The 27362-nt window shown below is 37.5% G+C and overlaps 1 protein-coding gene across 1 annotated transcript in view; it reads right to left on the bottom strand.

Moving 5' to 3' along the window:
* Dcc (DCC netrin 1 receptor) overlaps positions 1 to 27362 on the bottom strand; it is a 268312-nt gene that overhangs the window by 16700 nt on the left and 224250 nt on the right. Inside the window, exons 17-18 of the mRNA XM_050121731.1 lie at positions 20852 to 21007; positions 14023 to 14235 (exon numbers count right to left, since the gene is read on the bottom strand). Coding sequence (XP_049977688.1) covers positions 14023 to 14235; positions 20852 to 21007 — 369 coding nt within the window. The remainder of the gene's footprint in view (positions 1 to 14022; positions 14236 to 20851; positions 21008 to 27362) is intronic.

Below are 27362 nucleotides of genomic sequence, written 5' to 3'. Positions count from 1 at the left end.
GAGGCAACAAAATGGAGGTGGACATAGGCAGGAAGAAACCAATGAGGCTGTGGGACGTTTGTACCAGCAATTATCCTTGCTTCTTCATTGAGAGAAGTCATCGAATACATCTTAAAGAAATCAGCAAAGATCTTGAGAAGTGGATTCACCTGAGCAGATTTATGGTCCCTCCTTCCGTGGTTCTTTCCTGAGGTTCCTAGTTCAAAGCTACAGAATACCCAGCTGATTAAAATAGCAATAGAAACTCACAGTCATATGCTGGTGTTTTAAGGGCACGATCAGTAGTCAGGTATAAAGATGATCAATTATTTACAATGCTAAGGATCTTGTGATTCATTTTATTGTGTGTACAATGCAGCTAATTTGCCTTTTACAGGCAAAGAGCTGACTACAAGGACTCCTTTTTGTAGTAAACCCCTCCCTTACAACATCCTTAACATTGTGAAATAATTGATTTTCATTTGTTCCATCATTTAATGGAACTCAGCGAAGAACATGCGTGTACACATATACAAAGACAATTCACTAATGGCTATACATCACAAATGTGTTTAGAATGTCACTTTGAGATTACACTGTGGTATTGGCACATTGCTACGTTAAACACAATCACTTCCAATTTTTATATGTGTATTTCTTTGATTGACTGAAACACAGCACACACATCATTTTCAAAGATTAAAACCCTACATTACTCCTTCTTATCCTCTAGCTCTCATGTTCCTTCCACACCTTTCTTCTATGATATACCTTGAAGCTTGAAGGGAGTGATATGTGTGACTAATTCATAAGCAGTCATTTATTCCCACAACTTTGAGCAGCTATGAGTCTTTGCAGTTACCTGCAGCCACTGAAAAAATAAAAGTTCATCTGATCAAAGCTGACAACACTAAGCTCAGTAGTCACTTAGAAGGCAATTTGGTAGATACATCATACCTATTTGACGAAACAACTGTAGTAGGCTCCATAGGTGATCCCCAGCCATGGAGAAATCAATGACTAAATTTACAGTACCAACCATGAATCCCTAACCTAGGAATGGGCATCCACACTAATCCTAATGTGATTGGTAACCACCATCAAAGACTGGCCACTACCAACAGTGCACGTCTTGCCTGTCAAAACAAACATGAAGGTGAAGGGGCCACAGGTGAATGTCGACTACTCCCCTCTAGCAGCTTGCAGAGAGCTTTCTGATAATAAGAAGGCTGACCAGGTGAAAAGATGTTTCTTGCTTAGTTCCTGATGAATACTGTATAACTTCTGGTCAGAGCATGTGCAGTACTTTTGGCAATAGAGTCTTAGCATCTAGTAAACAGCAGTAACAATTTTCTGAATTGTTTTGAGAGCTTTGGATATTTTCCAGGAAACAGCTCATAGGGAGGCAATTCACCCAAGATCGGTATTTTCATGTAATCAAGTATGGCTTCAGGGAATAGCTTATCTACCCACACAGGGTACCTGCAGTCAAACTCCTTTTTAAATGTTTAATTTGGAATTAGCTTAGCATTTATCAGATTCCCTTGTGGCTCTTCACACAACTTTAGTTTGGGTACATATTTTTATGATAAAATTGTGTAAGAAATATCCAAATGACAGTATCTTTTCTTTGCTTGAAGGAACTACTATATTTATAATGGCTGTTTTCTTGAATTGCTTTTCTATCTTGGTTTCTGGAAAATTATAGTTTTATCTCTAGTACTTCTTTTTGTTCTACCACAAAAAATGGAGATTTGTCTAAATCTGTTTTGAAACTTTGCTTTTTCCTTTGAGTTTTTTTTTTTTTTTCTAGGAGTTGGCATCTTATGCTTGTTACTGTATGCTGAAATGCTCACTTTCTGAAGATGATTCTCTATGCTACCACTTCAGCTCTGGCTGCTCCGTGAATGCTAGATCTCTCCCTATACATACTCAATTTCTTCCTAGGTGCTCGTTGCTCCTATAATCTCTTCATCCTCAAGTTTCTTTCTACTCACAAAGCCATCTTCCCCAGTACTTCCTTCTTTCTGCTTGTTTGCAAGTTCTCTGAAGACAATGGGTTAAAACAATGGTCACGTGGGACTCATTTTCCCAATTCTTCCCTTCTAATTATTCAGTTACTCAACAGCATCTGCATTTGAAAGGTAACTCTTGCAAATGTCTCCTATTCTCTCTCTCTGCCCTTCAAATGCATGACACACTTTCTATATCATTCTTGGTTTACTATTTGACCTTCCTTAGTAACAGCTCATTTATCACACTCTGCCATTTCCCAGCATATAAAGTTAGTATGACCATGGGAATCACACTTTGAAGTCAGACAATTTTACCTATAATCTTTGAAATGCCCTTGCTGGATCTTCATGATACAGTTTTGTAATGCTACAGCAATCCCGGACTAGGGATTCACACTGACATCATGCAGAGTGAGATTACCTTCTGCGACTGCTGTTTAATGACCCTGACCACAGAGGTCCCAGTTTTTGCTCTCAGAGCTCTAGGTTCCCATCAGGCAGATGGTGCGGGTTACTTTACAGTTGCTGTGCAATATAAAAGCATGGTAAGTGCACAGTGGCAAGCTTCTCGGTATATAGAGCTAATGCAGAATTAGCTATGAATAAAAATGTATATGATACAAAATGATTTCTATTTTATCCCGAGCTACCAGAAAAGTAATTTACTCAGACAGGATTCCCTAAAAAGTCTGCCTGGTTGAGAGTTTATTCCTTCCTGTTTGCAATGCAAGTAAGTGATTTCAAGTCATCATTTTAATAGCAGCCAAAGAGGAGACATATTAAAGTCTCCAAATGGAGAGTTACCATTGAGGATGGTATGTCTCTATATGATGCTTTGTAAATTCTTCACTATTCAATAATATCCTCCCTTTTGGGATTCCAGAATATTTCTTCCTTATACAGAATGGAGGCCAATTCTGGGTTTAGAAATGAGTCCATCTATTTTTAGATTTATTTACATCTACATAGATATTTAACATTCAAATAAGAAAACACAATCTGTACATATTGGAAATGAAAACCACAAATAAAAGTATACCAAAGTAAAACCCAATGATTATGTTAACAATTTGTCGCCAAATAAAAACTGAGTAAAATTTGGGGCATATTGATTGTTGTCTTTCTTCTACAAATGATGAGGCTAGAATATTGTGGATTATCAGACACATTCCGAAGAAAACATTAGAATATTTGGGGGAAATAAATATACATATTTACACATTTACACATATATAATAAGTCTAGAATATAGATTTGTGACTTTTTGGCTACCTACTATTCCCTGACCTCCTGTTTCTATATCTTATAATATAATGATGTAGAAAACAGATTTCTCCTTATGATATGCTTAGGTTCAGAGCCTTGTTCTGACAGTTACATACTGTGTGAAGTAGATCTACTTCTTACATCTTTTTTGAGCCAATGTTTTTTCATGAATGAATTAGGATTTTTCCATTTGTGCTTCTCTGATGAGTGAATAACAACACACACTTACAGTGATGTGTTTCATAAAGGCAATCCGTAAGGAAGTCTGAAGATCCCATTGACATTACTAGAATACACAAACTGTCATCTTGTGGGATTTTAGTATATATTACACATTGTTTTACTATTAAAGAATATCGAGACTGTGTTTTTACAGTCTTCAATGTCAGTTGTAGAAGTAGTCTCACGGGAACAAAATGTTTCTTTAGGGTGATACTCCACAAAAGGATGAATAAAGCATTAACACCTGAGCCTTGAGGTGAGGAAAAATTAGAGATGACCTGCACGTGGAGGAGGAGGGATTGGTAGGGAAGTTGTCTGAGTGGCGGTCATGAGCTCTGACTGGCCTGAGTCAGATTCCCTAGAAAGAATCCTATGTATAGTCTGAGAACTCACAGCTATTCCTTTACACATAATTCCCTGACATTAAAATCATCAAGAGAGTTTAGATAAATTTCTATCTGGCAGGTTCAAGCTATAATTCCCATGGTTTACCGCTGCTTTTCACTAGTCTATAGTTGTCACATAAACACGCTCCCTTATTTTCAGCTTCTTTGAGTGCAGAACCTACTGCTTTCTGAATTCAGAATCTCTAAACCAGTTAAAGGATGTTTTAAATGTGACATCTGGATAACAGAGAAGCTACTGGGGAAGAGAAAAAGAAGAAAGGAAAGAAAAAAATATTTAATTTCTTAAGAGGTAATTATAGAAACGGTATTTTTTTAAAATTCCTTCTCCCAACCTATGTTTGCCAGGAGTCTTTTTGAACACATATTTACTTCTTAGGTATATTTTATGTTCAATGATTAATTATGATGATATTTTAAAAGAAATTACGGTAACTTCCCTACTATTCACATAAACATTACTTTCAACTACCTCCTGTTTGCTGTATTGTCACTCTACAGGGTTACTTGCCCTCGTTATTACCAGAAAAATACTGTAAGTTAATTTATGAATTACATATGATGTTCACCAGGTACAACAAAAAGCAAACTGGAAATTTTTATTAAACCCTGAGTCACTGTGCATGTGAATCAATTGATCTTGTAGGACATGCTCTTCCCTGTACTACGAGAACATGGGAAATCTAGGCAACTTTATGACCATCTCCTAAATGACACGCAACTTCCCAGATTTCCACAGGAGCTCATCTGAAGAAAAATTTCTATAGGAACTTTGAGATCTTAGTTATAAATCTCTAGTTAGTTTTTTTTTTTTTTTTTTTTTGGTTTTTTGAGACAGGGTTTCTCTGTAGCTTTGGTGCCTGTCCCGGAACTATCTCTTGTAGACCAGGCTGGCCTTGAACTCCCAGAGATCCGCCTGTCTCTGCCTCCCAAGTGCTGGGATTAAAGGCATGCGCCACCACCGCCCGGCTCAATCTTTAGTTAGATACTGAAATCAGAGATACATTCAGAAGTAGAACATCTTCAGCATATTTATGCGTATTAAACAAACTAATGCTTTCCTAAGGCACTGAGGTTTTTGATGTTTTTATGAAAAATAAAAGCTTAATTTTGCACAGCATCTTCTGGGCAGAGAGAAAGGTACTCAGCTCTTGGCCCTAAGCTGTGGAAAGGTATGTTAATTGTAAGAGTATTTGAATAAGTCTTGAGAGACAAAATTTGACCCACATAAATAGTTGCAAAACCACAGCAAAGAAAAACAGACCTTGGTGGTGATGTTTTGTAGTTGAGCCTAAATGGGGTGTAATGAACAAGAAAGAGAAAGTGACCCCTAACCTGATGCACGTAATAAACAATGTGAAAGTCTAAGAAAATTATAAACGAAGTAGAGACTTATGTATCTGTGAACCTGTGGGTACAAACACATGTGTGTGTACAAACCCATATACCCACACAGGAGAGAGAGGGGCAAATTTAATTTCAAGTGATCTATTATGCATACTAATCTTTCCACAAGCCTCGGGTTAAGAGCACATGACCTGTTCTAAAATAAATTGCTTCAAGGTGTAAACTACAGAGGGGCAGCCACCACATCACCTGGAATCCCTTTAGAACCCCAAATATGGGTGTTTTTTCCAGATCCACTAAACATTCTAACCTCTATGTGATTTGCAAATGATTTCTCCAACACATGAAATCTGAGATTCACTGCTACTGAAAAAAAATATCCATGATTTATTGTTAAACATGAGTCTAGTTTAATTAAAATTAAACTTGTGTCTCAAGTCACAAATATGCTAATATCATAGCTACAGATTATGTTTTTGAAAATTAGAAGACAAATGTCTTGGTAATATTTTCTGCATGATCAATAGGAAATAACCTATTTGTTCCATTTTTCAATCATTGACTTCTGCTCCTCACTTCTTCAACCTCAGCCTTGCTATTTTTTGCTTTAGAGGAATAGCTACATGAATGTTTGACCTGAGATTGGGAGATTCTAGTAACATCAAAAACATTAGATTGGTTCCCCATAGGTCCCTTCAGGGAGAGGCAATGCTTACAAAGCCAGGAAGGCAGACATGTCACCATCAGATTTGCCACATTGCAAGACATAAGGCCTTACTGGAACCTACACTGTTGCAGCATAGGCCAGTTTCCTGACTGTTGGATGGATTTATGATTTGAGAGTGAGTGAGTCCTGGTCCAATGGATGAGACCCTGAATCGCAGTAAAGCCAAGCAATCATATTCAGAAGACTGTATTCTAGTCACTAATTTCTGCTCCATCTGGTGATCTGTTTAACTTAGGGCCATTATATCCTGCAGTTATATGCAGGGGAGTATGGCATTTCACAAATTACAGCATGTTTGACCAGACAGTGAGTTGTGACAATACTATTTTATTCTCCCCTTTCAGATGTTTCCCTTCCTTTCTGTAGGTGTTGAAAATAGAAAGGAGCCCAGAGTATAAAGTGATAGAGCCTCCATGTTATACCAGAGGTTCCTGTTAAATACTATCATTTTATAACCATAATTCATGTTTATTTTTATTCCCTAGAGTGGTGCAGGAGTGCCTCTCCAGGTTATATTTTATCTTATCTAGTTATGGTGGGAAATTGAAGCAAAAAGAAGTTAAATGGCTCACTCAATATCCTAGGTAGTCAGCTGGGGTATTAGACCTCAGTGCAGAACTTTTGTTTCTTTGGTTGGTTTTTTGCCAGTTCATACTTTTATTTAAACTTTGCTCATGATGGATAAGAGACACGGGAGAACAGATCAACTCCCCTCATTCTTCAACTGGCCACACTGCCCTGCTGCAGCTCCTATACCAAGGAAGGTGTCTTCTCTGTCTTGTTTCCATAGCATAGCTTGCTTCTGTTGAGAAACCAACTCTAGAACACAGCCAGAGGTAAAACTAACACAAGCTATAATTTCAAGTGTAACAATGAGGGGGAACTAAGGGTTCACCATGAAACCCCTGATTGTAAAAGAAGCCTACTACTGTGCTTTGAAAAATGCTTGCCTTATTAGAAAATTATGGCTCGCTGGCTGCGTAACTATAAAGGTGCATACAACTCACCATGTGAAAGAATCAGAGGTGTGAATGAAAGATATTTAAGACAGCAGTCTAGAAAACACACTGAAATGGGCAGTCATTCCAATCTCGTTATTTCTATTAGTTGGCATGTACAATCATGTTATAATACCCCTCTCATTTGAAATCAGTTGTTTGCTTATCATAGTAATTCACACACATGTAAATGTTAGAATCCCCTTTGCTACAAAAGATAAAGGTATTGTCCTGCGAAAGCCTCGACGTTCCAGTGAATGAGATTCTGGTAATAAGAATATCAATCCTTCTGGATGTGTATGTTGAAAGTTAATGTTCACAAATTCTCAAGATGGCTACCATGGTAATACATTGTTCTGTCATCTAGGAAAATGCTTTAAATCATTGTTGGATCTGTCACAAACTTTTATGTAACTTTTACTATACTATAAGTCTTACCTTCATAGTCTACTCATAGTTAATTTCAGTTCATCTCAACACAGAGCCTTTTTGTTTATTTTTAGAGTTAGTTTTTACAGAACTTATATTCAAAAGTCCATTAATAGGAGGCTAATGTGAAAACTTTTTCCCAACCTTTCCCACACCTTCAGAGAAAGTTCTGGAATCTGATATGAATTAATGAAATAAAAAAGAACTTTCAACTACTGAACACAACTGGGACTACAGACAAAGATGTTCACCTTTTAAAAAGATTTATGATTTATTTTAAGTGTATGTGTATGCGTGTTCTCTCTCTCTCTCTCTCTCTCTCTCTCTCTCTCTCTCTCTCTCTCTCTCTGTTATGTCTGTGTGAGTGACTGCCATGCATGGAGGATACAGGTACCTACAGAGGTAAGAAACGGATACTAGTCTCCTTGGACCTGGAGTTAAGGTAATTGTTAACTGCAAGCTTGCTTCCAAATCCATAACATTTGGAATTTTTAATCAAATTAAAACCCTTCCCATACTTTTACTCTTTCCCCAATCAAGGAAAAGGGAATCAAAGGAGAAGGATACATTTTTATCTCTATAACACCCAAGCCTGTAGACTTTCATACAGCCCATTCTTAAGGACTATTATATGATTTCACATATGAGGAAAGTAGGAGTCCGAAGAGAAACATGGATTCTTCATCAGGCACCAACATCTGTGCATTGTCAGTTTCTCACGTTTTAGCACGCACAGTGGACCCTGCTCCTCTGTGTTGCACTACATGGGGACCATGACATGTCTGTTCATTTTTATGAAACTAAACTAGTCAACGGAAGTTCTAGGACATGTGGCTTCAAATTGTTGTTTCCAACCTGTATTAAGATTTAAGGCACTTGTAGCATAGGAGTTAATGTGTAGTTTGGATCATTTTTATCTGCCTTTATCATTAATAAACATCTAATTATTCTATTAACTCTCAAATTGCTTTACTTTACCTTAAATGATTGGATTGAAATTGATAAACTGCATTCAAATTCTGGGTTCTCTTTATTGTTTTATCTGACAAACTAAACAACCAACTGAATATTCATTGCAGTTTGGATGAAGATCCCAAGAACAATGACACAGTATTCTCGAAAGGTTACAGGGTGCTCTGCTTCACCCGTGGTTGATTATACTGGCTTCTTGGTTAAATATTAATTTATTGCTGATGATCTTTATGAATTACAACTTAGTATAATATTTAAAGTTTTATGCTTTAAATTGATTTCTTTTTTATTGATTTTTACTGCTCTACATTTTTCTTTGCTCCCCACCCTATCTCTCTCCTTCCCCTTTCATCCCTCCCACAAGGTCCCCATACTCCCAATTTACTCAGGAGATCTTGTATTTTTCTACTTCCCATGTAGATTATATCTATGTGAGTCTCTCTTAGTGTCCTCATTGTTGTCAAAGTTCTCTGGGATTGTGGTTTGTAGGCTGCTTTTCTTTGCTTTATGTTTAAAAACCACCTATGAGTGAGTACATTAAAGTTTATACAATTTCCCTATACTGATTTTTATAAAAATATTTTGATTTCCAAGACATTTTACAAAGATCAATACAATGTTTCCATCAGAATTTAAGCATGTGATCTATAAAGGATATAGGACATGAAGAAGGATTGTTGACTTGGAAGAGAACTGCTGCACACTCTGTCACCAAGGAAACTATCAAGTCTCTAATAAAATCCAAGGACAGCCCTCAGAAATAGCAAGTTTCGAACTATCTTATTCATGACGTCAACCACATATTGTACATAGACCTCTTTAATTGTAACTTATTAGTAGTATTTAAATAGAATTTTGATATTTTAGCATTTAATGATGTTAAGCTGACCATTTACTTCAATTGTATATATGATATTATTGATAAAAACATTTCCCTTCTTTTTAATTGAGAAAATTTGATCAGAGGGACTGTGATCTTCAAAAGATTGACCTAGCAATCACTTCCTATGTCCTCCAAATAACTTTTTAATTCGAAATAGCTTTTCTCACACTCGCACTGCTGTCTTGGTCTACTGTCATTGTCTCTCATCTACAGTTTATATTGTATTTCCATGTCTTAGCATTTCCGTTCTTCATTTCCTTCTGAAAGTCTCAATTGTCCGTGTTGGACTTCACAGATCTGGCCATCAGCAGTCCTGACAGACAGCAACAGATGTAAGGGTTTGGCTTGCTGCCCTACTGCAGAGGATGACTGGCAGTTGGAGCAGGTGAACTTCCAACAGATGGCCATGGTTTCAGAGTTCTTTGGAAAGTTAGTATTCTTGGTATAACTTCCTTCTTCTATCTAATAACACATGGATACTAAACAGTTATTTCAGAGCTGGCAAGACAGGTTGCTTTGTGAACTTGGTGCAAGGCTGGTGATCTGAGTTTTAATCCCTGGATCCCACAGAAAGGTGAAGGAGATAACCCACTTCACAAAACATGTGTGCACTTCAAACAAAAGTTATAACCCACTTCACAACATAATGCACACATAAACACACACACACACAGAGACAGAGAGAGACAGAGAGGAAGAAAAAGAGAAAGGGAGACAGAGACATACAGACACACCATACAAGAACACTCACATAATAAGTGAGTAAATTATAACTTCATTACTCAATAACTAATCTAAATATCACATTATCTTCCACAATGTTTCCTTAGGATATATTTCTGAAATAATATTCAGAAAGTAACAACAACAACAAAAAGACAATCCACATTCCTTGTCAATATTATATTTTTCTGAATTTTGGAAGTTTGGTTTCATACTCAGTTGTTCAGCATGGAAAACATTAACTTTTTCAAGTCTTCATTTTATCATCATAGTTGAGGCATCAGTCACTTGAATTGCTTATTAAATCTTCTCTGGAATTAATGTCCCAATTTTTAAGATAGTTAACAGACCTCTTTGCTATTTACATGTCAGAATACCATTTTACAGGAAATTAGTGTTTTCCATAATAAACACCAGGTAGGTTACAGGGTGACAAATATTGGTTATAGCTAAGCAGAGTTGTCTTATTACATTTTGCTAGAGTATGATTTAGGATGATTAGATTATAACAGATAAAATTTCATCTATTAAATAAAGTCTATTACAAGTAAGGACAGGAAAATCTCAAGATGCTTCTTAAAAGCAGAGATGAGATTTGACATGAAAGAAAATGTATTACAGAGGAGGTGGTGTAACTTTCATGTAATTTACCTCCATACAATTGATCCAGTGTTAATCCAATAAGATCAAGTCAACGCAACCCGGTTGTTTAGTTGTGGGAGTGATTTATGTTCTGTGACTGACCCTACGAGAGAGGGCTTTATGATACCTGTTAAAGGACCCTTGGTCTCCCATAACCTCTACCTGTGACTGATTCTAGCAGGATGGAACACCTAGGTGGCTTCCATTAGAAACAACCCCAATGGTGGACTGAGAGTGGGGTGTTGGAATCAAGTGCAGTAATTTCTAAAAAGCGGTTGACTGGCCACATCATTTCATTGCATAATTACGGAAATGAGGGCCTGACAAAAAGATGCTGTTACACAGGGAATGCATGATTTCCAGAGTAGTCATAAAATATAAACGACATGCCTTCTCTCTCCACTGTCATCCATACTACCCACACCTTCTCCTCCATCCACAGATTAATCGAAGCACATGCCGCAATGCGCAGGGGGACAATCAAACTCAATGTTGTTGTTATCTATACAAGGAAGTGATTTTTGGTTTTGTCATACCCACTGACGTTATTGATTGTTCAAAGACTGAAAAGATCAGGATACAGTGGGATTTAATATAGATATAAAGGCGAAAGAATTATAGGATTCCTTTTGTTTTCCAAACACTCAAGGGCAGCTTAGGAAGCTCATGTTATACTAGTGCAACACTGTAAATGTCAGTGTTTGTGAAGTTGTATGCTCTTTGTCTGTAGAAGGACTATTCAACAAGACAAGCGGACTATTGTTCTAAGCTCATTTAAAGTATTACTGGTCTTTGTACAGCTAAGAAGAACTTCAGGAATGAAAACACAACAGTGCATGAAAAAACACATATGCAGAAATAAACACACACAGAGATACATAGACACACACACTATCTTTGCTCTCTTTCTATTTAAGCTGAGAAGGACTAAGTCAAATCACTAATCTATCCACGCCTGTGATTTTTAAGGTACAGGGTAACTGCTCTGTGGAATTTGTAAAGCCTGTGCAGTCGTTCACCGCTATGATATAAAGCTCTGGTACAGAATCATTTTATCACAAGATGAAGATGAAGATTTGGAAAACACCATAAAGACCCCGGAGTCCACTAAGCTAAATCTCTAACTCAGCGGGTGTGGGGGGGGGGATGAAGGAATGAATCTATGCTTGCAGGTAGGCAAAATTCCAGACATTATGACAACAGAATGCCTCTCTAATTACCACCTACCCCAGCAATATTGCATAACGCTCTGTGATCCCAGGGAGATTGTTACTCCATGATATGTATTGCCCTATTCCTCATATATTAAGCTGTTGCAAGCGCAGCTCTGCACATCTCAGTGGGAGGCAAATTGAGGCTGGGACCCTTAACACTGCTCATGAAAAACCACATGCAGAAATCCTATTGAGGAGAAGAGCTCCTTCACTGATGCTAATCACAAAGCTTTCAAAGCAGAGGAACTTCTCATTTAGCATAATCTTTAAAAATTAGAGCAATGCCTCCCATTACCATATTCTAAAGTAATTACGTGCAGTAAGTAAAGACAAATTCATTACTAATTACACAGCCTTTTATTGTGAAATCCAGAGTGAAATTATTTGAGGTATTTTCTTTTCTACGCTGACAACAGCAAGACTTTACTTCATCAATCAGTTTGACTAAAGCAATGATTTTCTTGGAATTAAAATTTGTTGAAAGCACTAAGTATTTCATCTTTGGGGCTAAGAAGCATGTAGTTAATGTCACCACTAATACATTTGTCAGTCTGCTAATTTTCTTTTTCTATTAGAATAAGTAAACAGCAGCCCTTTTAAGAAGCATACTATCTACCATGTGTCAGGAGCAATGTAGGGAGACTTCTTTGAAAACCATGTGGTAAGGCATTATGAGATGCACAGGAATCACAGGCAGACAATGAAGGAGAAACATAAAAGGGAAAGGCATTTAATAATTCCAAAGTGACGGTAGAATACATCTCACAAAGCATAAAGGGAGGATAGCATTTAGAGGTGAATCATAAAAAAAAAAATCAAATCAAATCAAACCAAGAACTCAAGGCAGAAGGACCAGAAAATGAAAGGAGAGACGGTTTCTGACAAAGAGTTACAGCAGAGTGGGAGCGATCGCCAAACAATAGAAGGCTCCTAGAGGACAATGGGGATAGAAGCAATGAGGCTTTGCTTCTAGGGCGTTCCACCAGTCAGTACCCCCTCAGATAAGCTCATTATTTGATGGAATATGGGCAGGGACAGTCCAAGCAACTCATTCTGTCCCTACGGATACGCTTCCATCACTTCGGCTCCATTGCGTTTCAGTTAGACTTGGTAATACTTTAATTAGAAGAAAAGAATGCCTAGTAAGAAATGCCAGCTCTCTGTTCTGCTCACTGTCCCACAAAGAAACAAATGGTCTTTTTGATAATTGTGTGATCCCAGAGCTCCAGACATCTCATGTCCGGGATCAAATGTCACTTCTACCCAGTGTTTCTTTTCTTCTCTCATTTAAAATAGCATTCAAAAATTAATTTCTGCCTTTAGCAAAAATAAAAAAAAACTATTACTTAGAAAAAAAACCCTTTTCTTCTGTCATAGTTTAGATGTGAACGGTGGTGCTCTTTGGAAATGGCAGAACTCTAAGAGGTAGTATCTTCTGGGAGGTCTTTAGGTTATTTAGGGCATACTCTCAAAGATAACTAGAAGAACCTAGTCCCTTCCTCCTCTCCCTGTTTGGCAATGAGATGAATGGTTTTCTCTGCCACATGTTCCTACCATGATGTGTTGCCTTACCGCACACAGGCTTAATAAATCATGAACTAGAACCTTTGAAACAAGGGCCCAGATAAACCCTTTTCATGTTTAGGGATGGAAAGATGCCTTTCATGATGGATACAAGCTAAGAGAATAACAAAAAGTACTCTGGCAATTTCATTTTATGATGTTTATAATTGGTATAAAATATTAAACTACTTTTTTCCTATTAAAATGTGGATAAAGATGACATATAGGGATATAGCACTAAATGCATAACTATTTAGAATACCTCATTTATTCATTTCATAATTTTGGAATATTTGATAGATTACTTTTTATATCTGGTTTTGCCATTAAATACGTTGGACATAAACTGAGAGGCACAGATGAATTCCTCAAATTTTAGAATCTGTGCTTCCTGACATTAAAAAGAGTTGGTGAAGATGCGTTACCTACCAGATCTGTAGACTGAAATAAGTTGCTTAAACTATCGGTTGGTTCCCTGATGACTTTTCAGTCATCAGTAACAAGCATGAGCACGTGGGCACGTAATCAATCCACACTGAAAACATATGTGGTAACCAAGCCTTCTTTGGTTCCCTTCTGCACTTCCGCAGAGCTATCATCGACGGTAACGTTCCTTGATAAGTGACATGGCTACTTACCCGGCTGAGACAAGAGTGGTGTATAAGGGACTTTTGGTTCTATTGCACTCATTGGTGGAGGTAGCAAAGGGTTGGCAAAGCTGCGGAGCGGATGAGTTGGTCGGACACAGGCTGTGGGGATCGTTCTGCTGGGTGCTTCTTCGCTGCTGGGATGTTCAGGCTGAGCTGGGGGCAGCATGGGCTGCTGTTGAGCAGCGGGTCCTTCACTCACAGCTGTAGTGGAGATAAATCAGGTGTCATTCAAGATAAAGTTTATTTCCCCCACATTTCCATTAACAGTCCATGAAAAGATAATATCAGCTAATCTCTTCTTCATATTATGGACATTCTTAATCTTAAGCTCTCTTGTAATTATGGACAACAACCAGCTCAGCACTTTTCAACAGTAGAAACAGGTACAGTAGGATTGGGTGGGTCTTCCAGAGACAGTAATACAATATATTCTCACTAACTATATTGCATGAACTGTCTGGACCCTATAATCATAAGTGATGAAGTGAGAAGAGTTATTTCTTCCTTTCTAAGTAGTAATGCCTGTAAAATTCAGCATACCCACCCCAGTTACAGCTGCATTATTTTCTACCAGCCAATATGTCAATTTTCCTGTGATTTAAACGTGCCATGTCAACTGTCAAACAAATGAGAGTTACAGGGTGCTCAGAGGCATTGAGGAAAAAAATGATACAAATAATAGCCACCATCATTATCTCCCATAACAAAATAGAAGCACATTGAGCTAAAAGTTATGAGACATGACTCCACCGGAGCAAGTTGCCTGAATACAGAATTACGATTTTTTTCCTCTTTGATAGCAAACCATGTAATTTTCAGGCAGATTACTATAGTTGAGGAGGCTTCACATAGTCATTTGTGACAGCCTTGAGGTATCTGGACAGCTTTGTATATGTGATTGCACCTTTTCCCCTAGGGAATACAGTTGAGCGAGACTAAAATATTTTCAAGTTTTTTTTCTTTTCTGTTGCTAAAGACAGGATGACTCAATTTTAAATGTTCATTCATATTCAAAGCCAAAAGGTCTAAGTTAAACCACAGATGAAAAGAGCTGCCTAGTAGGTGTAAGCGTTGTTGACTCTAGGCAAGTATTTCTAGTTATTTATTTCTTAGGAAAATTGTTTTGAGGAAAATGGGAAAAATATAATATTGCTATGATTATATCTCATTTTGGAAAAATAATTATCGACGCAGGATTGTTTCAAGATACTAAGTTTAGGAGATAATTTTGAGATGATGCCGAGAAGCTCGAGAAGTAGGCAGAGGAGTTAGGAAAGATGTCTGAGAATTCTAAAGTAGAAGAAATGAAGGATTAAAAAGTTGTGCAGAAGTGACCCATGGTGCAGAAGTGTTTCTATTTATCCTTTTGGGTTCAGATAGGGTCAGAGATCCCTGGGGGAAAGAACAACCTGTGGGCCTCAGCCTTCAAAGGTGGAGCACAGGTTGCAGAGTTGGCTGAGGAAATCATGGTCATCAGAGTTCAACATCAGATAGATGTGTTTTTAGTTAAACAGGGAACCCTGAGTAAGACAGCCAGCTGCCAAAACCCCATGGAGATCTCACAAGAAACTTGCATGATCACCAGGAGAGGGGAAGGTTAGTGGATTTGATTAGATTCTGTCTTGGGATGGCTGAATGTTTAATTTTCCAGAAGAAAAAAATATTAGGTTTTAACTTTGGACTTCTGTTCAATCTGAAGAAGAAAGTGACCAAAGCTGATTTTCAAAATGCAGATATAATCACTTATTTCTAAACCTGGGCATTTTTGTTCCTTAGTCTCAGAGTGGTTGGTGGCTGAATTGTCTCCTCAGTCCTGGTCCTTTGAAGAAGGTAGGTAACCTTGTTTGTACGCTCTTCACACCACAGGCCAGGAAGGATTTGTTTAACCATTACATTGCAGAAAATATCTAGAAAACGACAGGTTTTTTCAACATTGTCTTCAGGGATGATTCTCAGGATGGGGAAAGTTATTCAGCCCAAACAGTTTAAAACTACATAGGCTAAGGAGTTCTTGGGAATATTGCCTTTCTCTGTCCGAGAGTCTCTCCTGTGTGAGCGATGAGTTTCACAAACGAGGTTCGTGAGGTTGAGTTTCTCTGACCCCTTTTGATTTACAGTGGCTGGTTTTTAGTAATGGGACCACAACACAATACTAACTTATGAGTACAGTAAAAGAAATTTCACATTCTTTTCTTAGGAATTCGTTTTAGGTGATTCTCTCTACAGAAGACATGCTATAACTAATCCACATGTTCTACCTAGAACTCCCACAGCATTGAAGAAACAATAGAATATTTTTAATGTCTATTTTCCCTTTAATTCTTTTTCATCTCTCCGGTTTCTTTCTTTCTCTTGTATTTTGGGCATGAACAATTCATGGTAAAATATTGTTGTAATCTTGACCTTAATACAGTTTACATGCATCTTGCTTTAATGCCTTGAAATTCAGTCTCTCATTACAGCAAAACCTTTGTATGACATGTGAACATATGGGTTGTAGTGATTTTACTGAAAGTATTGAGTGTAAGGTCCAAAAGAAACTTAGGACAAAGGCTAACTGTGGTGCCTACTAGCACATCAAGGTGCATGCTGGCTTTCAGGCTCACCCAGTACCTGTGGTTCCCCCCACTCATTCCTCTCTCCCCACTTTCTACCCTAAGCTTCCCAGCTCATGCGCTGCTCTTCCTGCAGGCTCTCATTTCTCTATCACTGTACACTTCAGCATGCACTCTTTTGTCCTCAGTCTTAATCCTCTCCTCTCACACTGTCCCCACCCCTACTCTCATGATTCTGTCCATTCTGCCGGCCAGGCAGCAGCCTTCCTTTTTCTGCTCTTGACTCTTCTAGATTCTTCTGGCTGCACTCTCCCTCATATCTGCGATAAAAGCATTCCCTTCACCTACATCTTGTGGCCATGTCCTAACCACATGCTTCTCATGTCATTTATTTTCACTGGCTCAATGAGAACCAAAATTCTCTTTATCCCAAGTCCTGTATCTCTGGGCTTCCAGCTGTCCAGAAAGATTCCCATTAGGCTAACCATGTTGTGATCCTAACTAGGTGGATCATATCCTTTGTCTAAGGCATCCTCAATAACACATAAAATCACAGTGTGAAACCTGAAGTGTTTGGAAATTAATAGAATACAATCCATAAGAGATAAAATTTCTTTTCTTTAAAACCCATAGAGGGAAAGAAGGCTTTCATTGATAATTCATAATTCTTATATTTTAAGTAAATGCTTTCAGACGTTGGCTGACATTTAAAGCAGCAAAAATCCTGAAATAAACAGGATAGCAATCACCCCAGCAGAGAAACGCCACACCTTAGATGTGTGCCTGTTGGCTAGTTCAGACACCAGCTCCAGGACACCTATGTGAAACAAATTGGCTCAGTGACATGGCATTTATCTGTGCTAAGAGCTCTAAAAGCCAAGACAAGCTCCTGTCACCCACAGAATACAGCCTCCCTGCAATTCAGAGCGGAGTGAGAATCAAATGGATGTCGGCAAGGCACTCATTTTCAAATGATAAAATAGTCAGAATTCATTGTACAAATAGCATACAATTACACAGTGCAGTCAAATCTCAAGGTACTTTATAATAATTAATGTCAACACACAAAATACTTGCTACAGAATAACTGGAAGAAATACTGCAAAAAATGGAAATGAGGATTTTTCTTCTATCTGAAAACTCCGATGGTTGATAGGAATGCAGCCCACCAACAGCACCTAACAGACCCTGAGACACCAACACCTCTTTTAGGAACATATTTGACTCATTAATCTTGGAAAAACAACATTATGAACTATTCTTCAGTTATCTAGTTCTTCATAGCCTAAGCTGTTTAAAGGACAGACATCCCTAGAATAATGAATAAACCCTTCCATGTGCTCCTGATTTTATCTGGGACAAATTCCATTTGTCAGTCAATTTCCAGTTTGTGGGAGAAATGGATTAGAAAAACCGCAGGAGTAAATCTGGGAAGCACTGTGACAATGACAGAATCAGAACCTCTTAAACTCCCCTTCCATGACTTGTTTTATAGATGAGGGGGAAAAATGAGGCATTGCTTTGTTATGGCTTGCAGAAATGAAGTTCCCAGACTACCTGTTTGGGAGATTTTCATAGAACCGTACTGACCTCCTGGGGCAGCAACCTATTCGTGGGTGATTATAAGAGCAGGGCTGCAGCTGCACGGGCAGTATTTGTCCATCGTTCAGGATGTATGTGGAATGCACATGTTTCCAGTGTGCCTCCCTTTCCTTACAGTTACAGAGAGTTCCAGCTTTGTTGATGACTTCAGGCTTTGGGGCATTGGCTTTAGTATTTCCTGGCATAGATTCCTCCAGGTCTTTGAGATAACTTTAGTGAAGAGGAATCTTCACCCTTGACCACATTAACTTTATCTCTTTCTGTATGCCTTTCTCTGCTCCTAAAGGTTACTAATAAGATATCTCTATCCAGAGAGTTTTCTTCTTCAGAGAGAACAGGGGTGTTTAGGGCTCTACAAAGCATGTAGAAACCAATACCAAAGAGCTGGATGTTAACTATCTTTGACAGTGATTTATATAATATTCTGTTTCCTGGAAAAGGGAACATTTATTCCTTCCTTTTCTCTTCCAGGCACTTGCTTAAAGCACATTAGATGTTATTTCTTTTGCATCGCATATATTTAGTTGAAAACTACTTGCTGAGTGAAATAACAGACACATTTTAAACCAATCTGTAAATCATGGCCAGGGATAGAATCTTCGCTGCCTTGTAATTTGGAGGAAATAAAAAATCACACAGGATTTTGCAAAGAAAGCATTGTTGACATAATGATGCGCCATTGTTTTGTTAAATATTTTCTATTGCAATATATGATTACCTTCATCTGCTAAATCGTACTACTCAAAGTCTATCAAAACAAAAATCTACTAAAGAGGGCAAAAGTTGATTGATTAACTTTTAATGTACTTGATCATTTGGAGTTTATAGGAAAATTGATGGAAGTTACAGAAAATTTTCAAATAGCCCCAAATACTTCCTCATTAACAAAACAAAACTTTGAAAGTTAAGCTTCTTTTTTTCACTATTTTTTTAAAATTTTTATTTTTTTTTAAAAGAAAACAACTATCTTTTCTCATTATACGCACCAATCCAAGTTTCTACTCCTTCCCCTCCTCCCATCCCCTCTACAACCCCCTCCACCCCCAACCACTCCTTAGAGAGGGTAAGGCACATTGCTTTGGGGAAGGTCCAAGGCCCTCCCTATCTAGGCTGAGCAATGTATCCTTCCAGAGAAAATGGGCTCCCCAAAAGCCAGTACAAGCAGTAGGGATAAAACCTGGCGCCACTGCTGATGGCCCCTCAGTCTGCCGCAGCCATGCAACTGTCAGCCACATTCAGGGGACTTATCATGGACAAAAATGAAACAAACCCAACAAACCAAACAAAAAAGTCTTGAGACCATCATATTTAAATTCCATTGAAATGTAACCTTTGAATAATTTTCCCCAGGATCTAATTAGACACAATTCTATATGCTACACTGACTCAGAGGAAATAAAGAGAGAGGAGGGGCAGAGGAGATGAATACATTCATAGACTATGCTAACAAAAATTGAAAAGGAAATGAAGGTGACAGTTACTAAAAAGAAACACTTTCTGATGAGAAAAGCCCTGAGCCATGCCACGTCAACTGTGCCAGAAGGGTCAGAACAAAGTTATCCTATAGATTCCTCTTCGATGTTCCTTTGAAGTCTTAAAAGCAGAGAATACAAGACTGGTAGACATTCATCCAGTGAAGGTAGCTCTGTTGAGGAGCAAAGAAGGGACTTGTGGGGGGTTTGACTAGACTCCCATGTATAGTTGTTTTGAGATCCAGAAATTTCTAGCTGTTGGACTTCCCACACGAGTCTCATTTCCCTCCCTTCATAGGTTTTTTTTTTTTTTTCTCCCCGTGAGATTTAGCACACAACTCTATTTTGGAGAGCTGGTGCAGCGAGAGAAGGGAAGTGACTCTAATTCTCGCTTGGCAGATTTTTGATGCCTTTTAATTCTAACCTTGCTACATTTGGACGATTTATGATTTCTTTGAGCTATCCCTGTTGAGTTGAGGAAAAATATAGCTTGCCTCACGAATATATTTTATTGCTGTGCTATCATATCTATTACAAAACCTCCTCTTGCCCATGAGCTGCTGAGTCACCTGTTCTTAACTAAGAGATGAAAGCCATAAAATCGACTTAAAGATGCTGTGCTCCAAGGGTAGGGGGTGACCAAATGGCACAGGAGAAATCACCAGCTTCTATAGGAAAGCCTCAGTCTCTCGCCACTTTTGTTCTCTTTCTAATAGAGGACATTTTATTCTAGCAACCACCCCCCTTCAACAGCTGGAAGTTGAAAAAGTAGTACTTAAGCAAGAAAAGAATGTGGAGGATTCCTCGAGTATTTGTTCACTGGGACTCAGTAGAGATATTTCAGTTTAACCCACAGATACTAGATAAGATATAAAATGTATTGGAAGACACAGCTTGATTTATACCTTCCTGGTTAGTAGGGTCTTGTTTTAAATCCTCTGCTCCACCATTGTGTAATGGAGCCAGGCATCCCTTATTGCCAGACACATTTTTCTGTGGAGTTTGCTGCGGAAAGAGCATGCTGCTAGCAGCCCATGAGTAAAGTTTGCTGAGAGGGAACATTCTTGTACCAGAGTGAGCACCATCAGTCTTTACAAAGAATACGAATATCAAAGCGATACACAGACGTTATCTTCCTATTGTTAATTCTTTTCATAATAAAGTAGAATAAAAATGCATTACACTGACTTCTTCCTGCTCCAAAACCTCGATCCACAGACAGTGTTGGGAATGGTACTGGCCGGAGAGTGAACTGCGGATGGGGGTATCCACAGGTGGGAGATGGGAGGATTCCTGGATACTGGGCACTTTCCAGTGTTGGCACAGGGATGGCACTGACGACAGCTGCAAAAGAAAAACATTAGTTATTTAAAAAAAATCCTACATACCCATCTAGTCCACATCAAAGGAAATGGATAAAATTTCAAAATTTCAAGTCATCAAGCCAATGTATGTTCTTCATGGCTTCATTGACAGTCTCTTAATTCATCCTGTAAACCTCCTTCTTGCAAAGCAAAGAAATTTTGCTTTGAGAACACCCTATTATGGTCCATCTCCTTCCAGTTTGGAACCTTTCATGGGTACGAGAAATAATTAAGTTACAATAGAGGTGCAGCAATACTCCGGTCTTTGTATTCCAGTTTTTGTTTTGTTTTGCTTTTAGTCTTTCTTTCAAGGAGAAACATGGAAAAAAGAAGCATTTGGCCTTCATAAAGGAAATATATGGGGTATAGTGGGTTTAGCAGGTGGTGGGAATTGTAATTTCATCCTGTAAAGAGATGTATTACTGTCAAGAGGAAAAGCTGCAAAGACAAACACAAGTACACTGTCAGTACCCATAAACAGGTTTTGTCTTCAAATAAGATCCTTCTAACATTCAAAGCGGTCCAGATGAGTACACACTATTTCGAAGGTAGTTGAATGTTACCTGTGAACAACAGAGTGATTATATGGGCTGAAACCCACACAAAAACACCTGTGCAAAGTTTTTGATATTCAGACAGCTTTGTTCAATTTCATTATTCAGGGGTTGCTAATTTACATTATACTATGAGGTGTTTATTACAATTATAGTCAATCTTAATTTTATATCATTTGATAATCACCATCTAAAATAATGAATATTCTTTAACTCTTATTACCAGCCAACTATTGGAATGATTAGTTGGGCTAGTCTATGATATCAAAGCTACCTTCTTTTTATAAATTATTGCTTATATTCTAATGCCATCTCTGGGTTCGGTGTGCATATGTTTTCACATATCCCAAAGGAAACCCTTTCAAAAAATCATATTGTTCAATCACGTTGAGAATGGAGGAACTTGGGCTCATGGCCAGTCTGGACAATGGAATGAGATCTAAACCACTCTGGACGATTTAGTGAAAGCTTGTTTCAAAATAACAAAGAGAGGACTAGGATATATACTTCCATGGTAGTATGTTTGTCTAGTATGCAGAAATTGCTGGATTAAATCCTCAGGGGTTTGGGGCATATGTGTGTGGAGACAATCATATCAACCTAAAATAAGTTTTAATAAAATATTTCTTGTTCTTTCTTTTATTATTTTTACAACAAACATCAGTCTTCAGAGACAGGAGAATTTATGTATGCACTTGCACACACACACGTGCATGCACACACTCACACGTGAGTATGCACACACTCACTCACACAGATACACACACACAAGTGTTTCAGCATTCACCACATTGCTATGTTTGTGTACAATTGCTCTAAGAGCAATATTATCTTTCAGTTTCAATAAATCTCTGCTCTGTGGCCAAATATGACTAGATGTTTCTTCCGACACAGTTTGCTGGCAACTGAATTTATATCTGACACTGATGCACAAAGCGTTTTCAAGTAGAAATTCACTCACAAAATACATAGCTCCATGAGCAGGCATTGTGGCATCTGGAAACTTTTACAACCATCTTTAAGATGCTATTCCTAAGTGTGAACTACAGGAACTCCAATGTGGACACTCAAATTTAATGTTGTACATTTTAAGAACTGAAACTTCTCTTGATATTTCTCAACATGAGACATGATAGAATTGAGAGTTTTGCTTAAGGAGGAGGAAAACATAACAGTAAAAATGATATGTTTGAGTTAAAAAGCTTCAATGAAACAATTTATCATGTTGCCTCTTTTTATGAAAATGCTTCCACAATGACGTAGATATAATTTGGAACCATGGAACATTTAGAGTGCATTGTCCTCACTAATAAACATTCATACCTACTTCAGATGTTCATATTTTCATTGTTAAGAAAGTTTCACAGATGTATGTATTATTTTTATTACATGTATACATATTAATATAGATTATTATGTATTCATGTAGATGTCTGTTTAAATTCATATCTGAACCCAAAAGGCTTATGACCCTGTAAGGTTTTGAGAGCAGAAGGAAAAATTGTTTCTCCACTGGAGGAGAGACTTCATGATGAAGAAGAAAATTCCTAGTGTGGAGTTTTCTTTTCTGAGCTAGGAGAAGACGCTTTGTTTATCTGTCTGTGTGTGATTGCTCCTCATGCACTTGACACACTTCACAAGGAAAGGTATGCTATAGAGCTGCTGGCTACTGTCTGCCACAGCATACTTTGAGATATTTTAACATCACAGGGTGTGCACTTTTATAATATAATCTTAGGCCCCAGCATCTCCCACAACCTTTATGTTTCTATTAGGAATTTCAACCAAGGTCTTCTTTGGCGAAGTATAGCTATAAAATCCACAGACATCTAACAGTTGTGAATATGTGGATATATATCAGATAGGGATTAGTATCTAGAAAACATAAATAACTATAAAAATTATACACCAAAAAAAAAAACAGAATAGGAGCTTCAACGTTGGGTTTAAATATCCCAGAAGCTGGGCTGGTTATCTTCCTATAGACGACCCTTTTCCTGTCTATTTGTGTAGCGTCAATTTTTTAGTGATATGGCAGCTAGACCCCATAGAGCTCTTAGTTTTTCTTGTAGCTGTATTTTGCTTTTCAATGGTTCCTTCAATTTACTGTTAGGGAATTCTGCAGCCAAGTAATTGTGGGAACGGAAAGGAGAGTCTTGGTAAATGTTCTAGAAACCCAAGCATCAATTAGTAGACCTAAGCTGTCTTAAAAATAAAACTGCAGGGCCTCCCTTTTCTCACTCGTTTTTATTAAGCCCTACACTACATTTCTGAGCTGTCTTTTTATATTAAAAGTTGCTTTGTACTGTATTTCTTTTCTCAAATACCTACATGAAAATAGAAAAAAATAACCAAGACGATTTTGACTAACAAATTGCCTTGTATTAAAACAGAGATTTATTATTGGATGTGGTCTTATAGAAGAGCTACTTCAAACTGAACTCCTAAATCCTGGGCCCCTCTCCTCCAAAAGTTTGGATAATAAAGTGAATTGGCAATGGCCACACAGATGCTTCTCATGCTCTAATCAGTGGACTCGGCTGAGAATTGTTTGGGGGGTTAATCCGTAAGAACGTCACCTTTTTTTTTTCAACCAAGAAGTGTAATCTTTGATGAATAAGTAAATTTTCCTCATTCATGAAATTAAATACAATTCTAACATTTTAAAACCTCAAACACATATCAGCTTAAATAATGCTTCATCTACAAAGTAATATTGGTTACCCCCATAGTACGGTGGTTTTATTGATAAATCTTCCTCTGAAGCTTAAGTATTTGAATATTTGGTTTCCAATTGCAGGTCTTTTGGGGGATGTTAGGGGAGAACATTTAGGAGGAGGAGCCTTGCTGGAGGAAGTATACATCATAAGGGTGAAAGGTCACAGCCTTGCCATGCTTTAGCTGTCCTCTCAGCTTCCTGTTGCCTACCATTACGTACACTTTCTCTAGAACCGTAAGCACAAAAAAAAAAAAAAAAAAAAATAAAGTCTTTCTTCTATGATCTCTTTTGGTAATGCTGTTTATAATAGCAAATGATAAATATGGTAAAAAATATGAAGCAGAAACAAAAGTAACCTCAGAAAAATGTTATTTCCTAAGTAGAACAGCAGTTGTCTTGATATATGTCTAAAAATTGGAATAATACTACAGGCTTGGTTTATTTAAAACTTGATAATGGAGTTCAGACCCGAATACATCCAAGGAAATGCAAAGAGGCCGTCAATAAATTCATGTACTATACTGTGAGTATTCACAGCTCTGCCAGGTTCTAAATTGCAAAGTTTAACATTGTAAGGTTATGTAATATCTTTGTCACTCACAACAGATGGAAATAGAATATTTCATTTATTAGGTGCTTCTGAATTATTCTGAAGTTGACTACGGTCATATATTGAAGTAATTTTCTTTCATGGGATATCACTTCACCAATGTAGAAGTTATAAACAATAAGTAATAGTTCAATGTGACAGTATTTAAAAGAATAGATATCCTGTTGTGCTGTTATTTCATCCTGCAGTATGAGCTACACGTGGAAACACTTGGGCATGCCAAGCATAATTCCTGACTTTCTGAAGTTAAAGGCCTGCTACTTGTCATCCAGAGCAAAAAAGAGAACATCAGCCAAAGCCCTTCCATTATCTCTAACAATCACTCATAAACTCCCTTCAACACTACTGCCCTCGGGAGGTCTAAGACCATACATAACTTTTTTGTTTTTATATTTTATGTAAAATGAACCATACACATGAATTAGATTCCTCTTCCATTATGTCTTTGAAAGGCTCCACTTAGTTGATTTGTTTTATGGTTGCATGTTATTGTATGATATGACTACACTATAATTCATTTGTTCTCAGTAACAAAGATGTACTACAAATGGATATGGTCTTTGGTAAGTATATCATGTACTTATTAAAAAGTAGAATTACCTTAGAATGCAATAATTAGACCAAGATATCCTAATAAAGTTTTAAACTATTTATATATTGAAACTAGGTGCATGAAATACTAGAAAATGGAAATAATAATAGCAGAATCAGTTGTTGGTCATTGTGGGGGATCCTATTAATGTGGACTAAATTACTACAAATGAGACAAGGCAAAGGGAAATTCAACACTAGGTGAGAACAGGAAGGAGAAAATACTAGATAAAATGAGCATTGGATTGGCACAAGCCTTAATGCCTAAAATTATAACTTTCATATAATACTTTTAAAAACTATTTAAAACAAAGAAAAAATAAAAAGAAGGTGAATAATGCCAAGCATGAAAGGCATCTTTGTCTGTGAAGAAGCAGTGCACACTAGAGATTCAGAGTGTGTGCAGCCACACGAGTTCTGGGGAAAGGCTCTTAAGCAGTTCAAGACTGTTTCCCCTGTGTGCAGTCAGGACAGTCTCGTTCCATTTTCATACTGTGAGAATTGAGCAAAATTATAATTGGTAATGTTTTGCCATGTTAAATGGCAATCAAAAGTTCTCAGTATTTACAAATTTAGTTTGATTTACCTTCTATTTAAAACGCATTTATTCATAGTCAGAAACAATTTAAACTACCTTTAGTACATCAGAAGATTTATCAGACGTTCTCTCTATTCTTGATAAAAATGAATCCTCCAACAAGTGAGCCAACATTTTTGTAGATGAAGTGACTTGAAAGGTATTTATCATATCATCCATATCTGCTCTGGTGTTTGAAAGCACATAAACGTGGTTGGGTGCAGCTCATTATCAGGTTATTCTAATAGCACAGAGGAAAGTGATGCAGTTACAGGGACCGGTTATCAGTCTTCCTTGGCAAAAGCTGAAGGTATAGTAGTGAGAAACCAGCTTGGAGCCGATACTTTGACGAGTTTGTAATATCATGTTTGGTTATTTTGTTTGCTTGTTTGCTGAGATGAAAAAAAAATCAGTGGGATATGAGAATCTAGATAGAGCACCAACATATGAACCTAATGGCCTTCAAAACATTCTGAAGCACAGCTATGTTTTAGAAGTAAAAGTTTCAGATAGATGTTCTCCACCAGCAAAACAGCAATTAGAGCCTCAGAAACAAGATAGTGAAGTACAGTATTACTCTAGTAGTGAAAGGTTTGTACGAAAAAAGACGTAAGCTTTGTGAATTATTACAGCTAGGAGAATAATAGTAACTAGAACACTGAAATCAGAATTCTGTCCCAATTCTGACTCTAATTACTAACTGTGTGATCTAGCCAGTTAATCTCTCTGATCCTTAGTTCTCTCATCAGTTCATTAGGCAGAATGGTAGTACCTAGGAGCCAATCTTTTATGCTCATAGTAAAGAGAGTAAATACAGCAAAAATATATATTATATTAAAATAAATTGTATTAGGACATTAGAGAAGGGTATCGAGAGAAACAGACACAGAGAGAGAATGAGAAAAGAGAAATAGAGAGTTAATCCATTCAAAGAGAAGAATACATGATGTTAGTATAGACCCTCACCTAGTTCCCGAGATGGTGCATGCTGTTACCCAAGCCATAGAAAGAAGGGTTACCTGCTGTAGTGGATTCACACATAATTACAATGTGAAAAGGTGATGTCAGAGATCAGCACAGAAGCTTGGCCACATGGAGCTTTGTGTAATAATTTAAAACTGTTCTACATGTATCCAGGGATAAGATGAGGTAATACATTTATTGGAACCCTGATTCTAGGTAACTAACCACAAGATAAATGGCTGAAGTAGACAGATAATTTTAAGCATATAGAAATAGTCTATATAAAGTGATAGAAGTAGCTTAAAGTCAAAGAAATAAAGG

This window comes from Alexandromys fortis, unplaced genomic scaffold, assembly GCF_014885135.2.
Source record: "Alexandromys fortis isolate MF-2015 unplaced genomic scaffold, M_Fortis_MF-2015_v1.1 scaffold_202, whole genome shotgun sequence".
In the NCBI taxonomy this organism is placed as follows: domain Eukaryota; kingdom Metazoa; phylum Chordata; class Mammalia; order Rodentia; family Cricetidae; genus Alexandromys; species Alexandromys fortis.
Note: the sequence above shows the minus strand (reverse complement) of the source record. Positions and strands in the feature narration are given on the sequence as shown.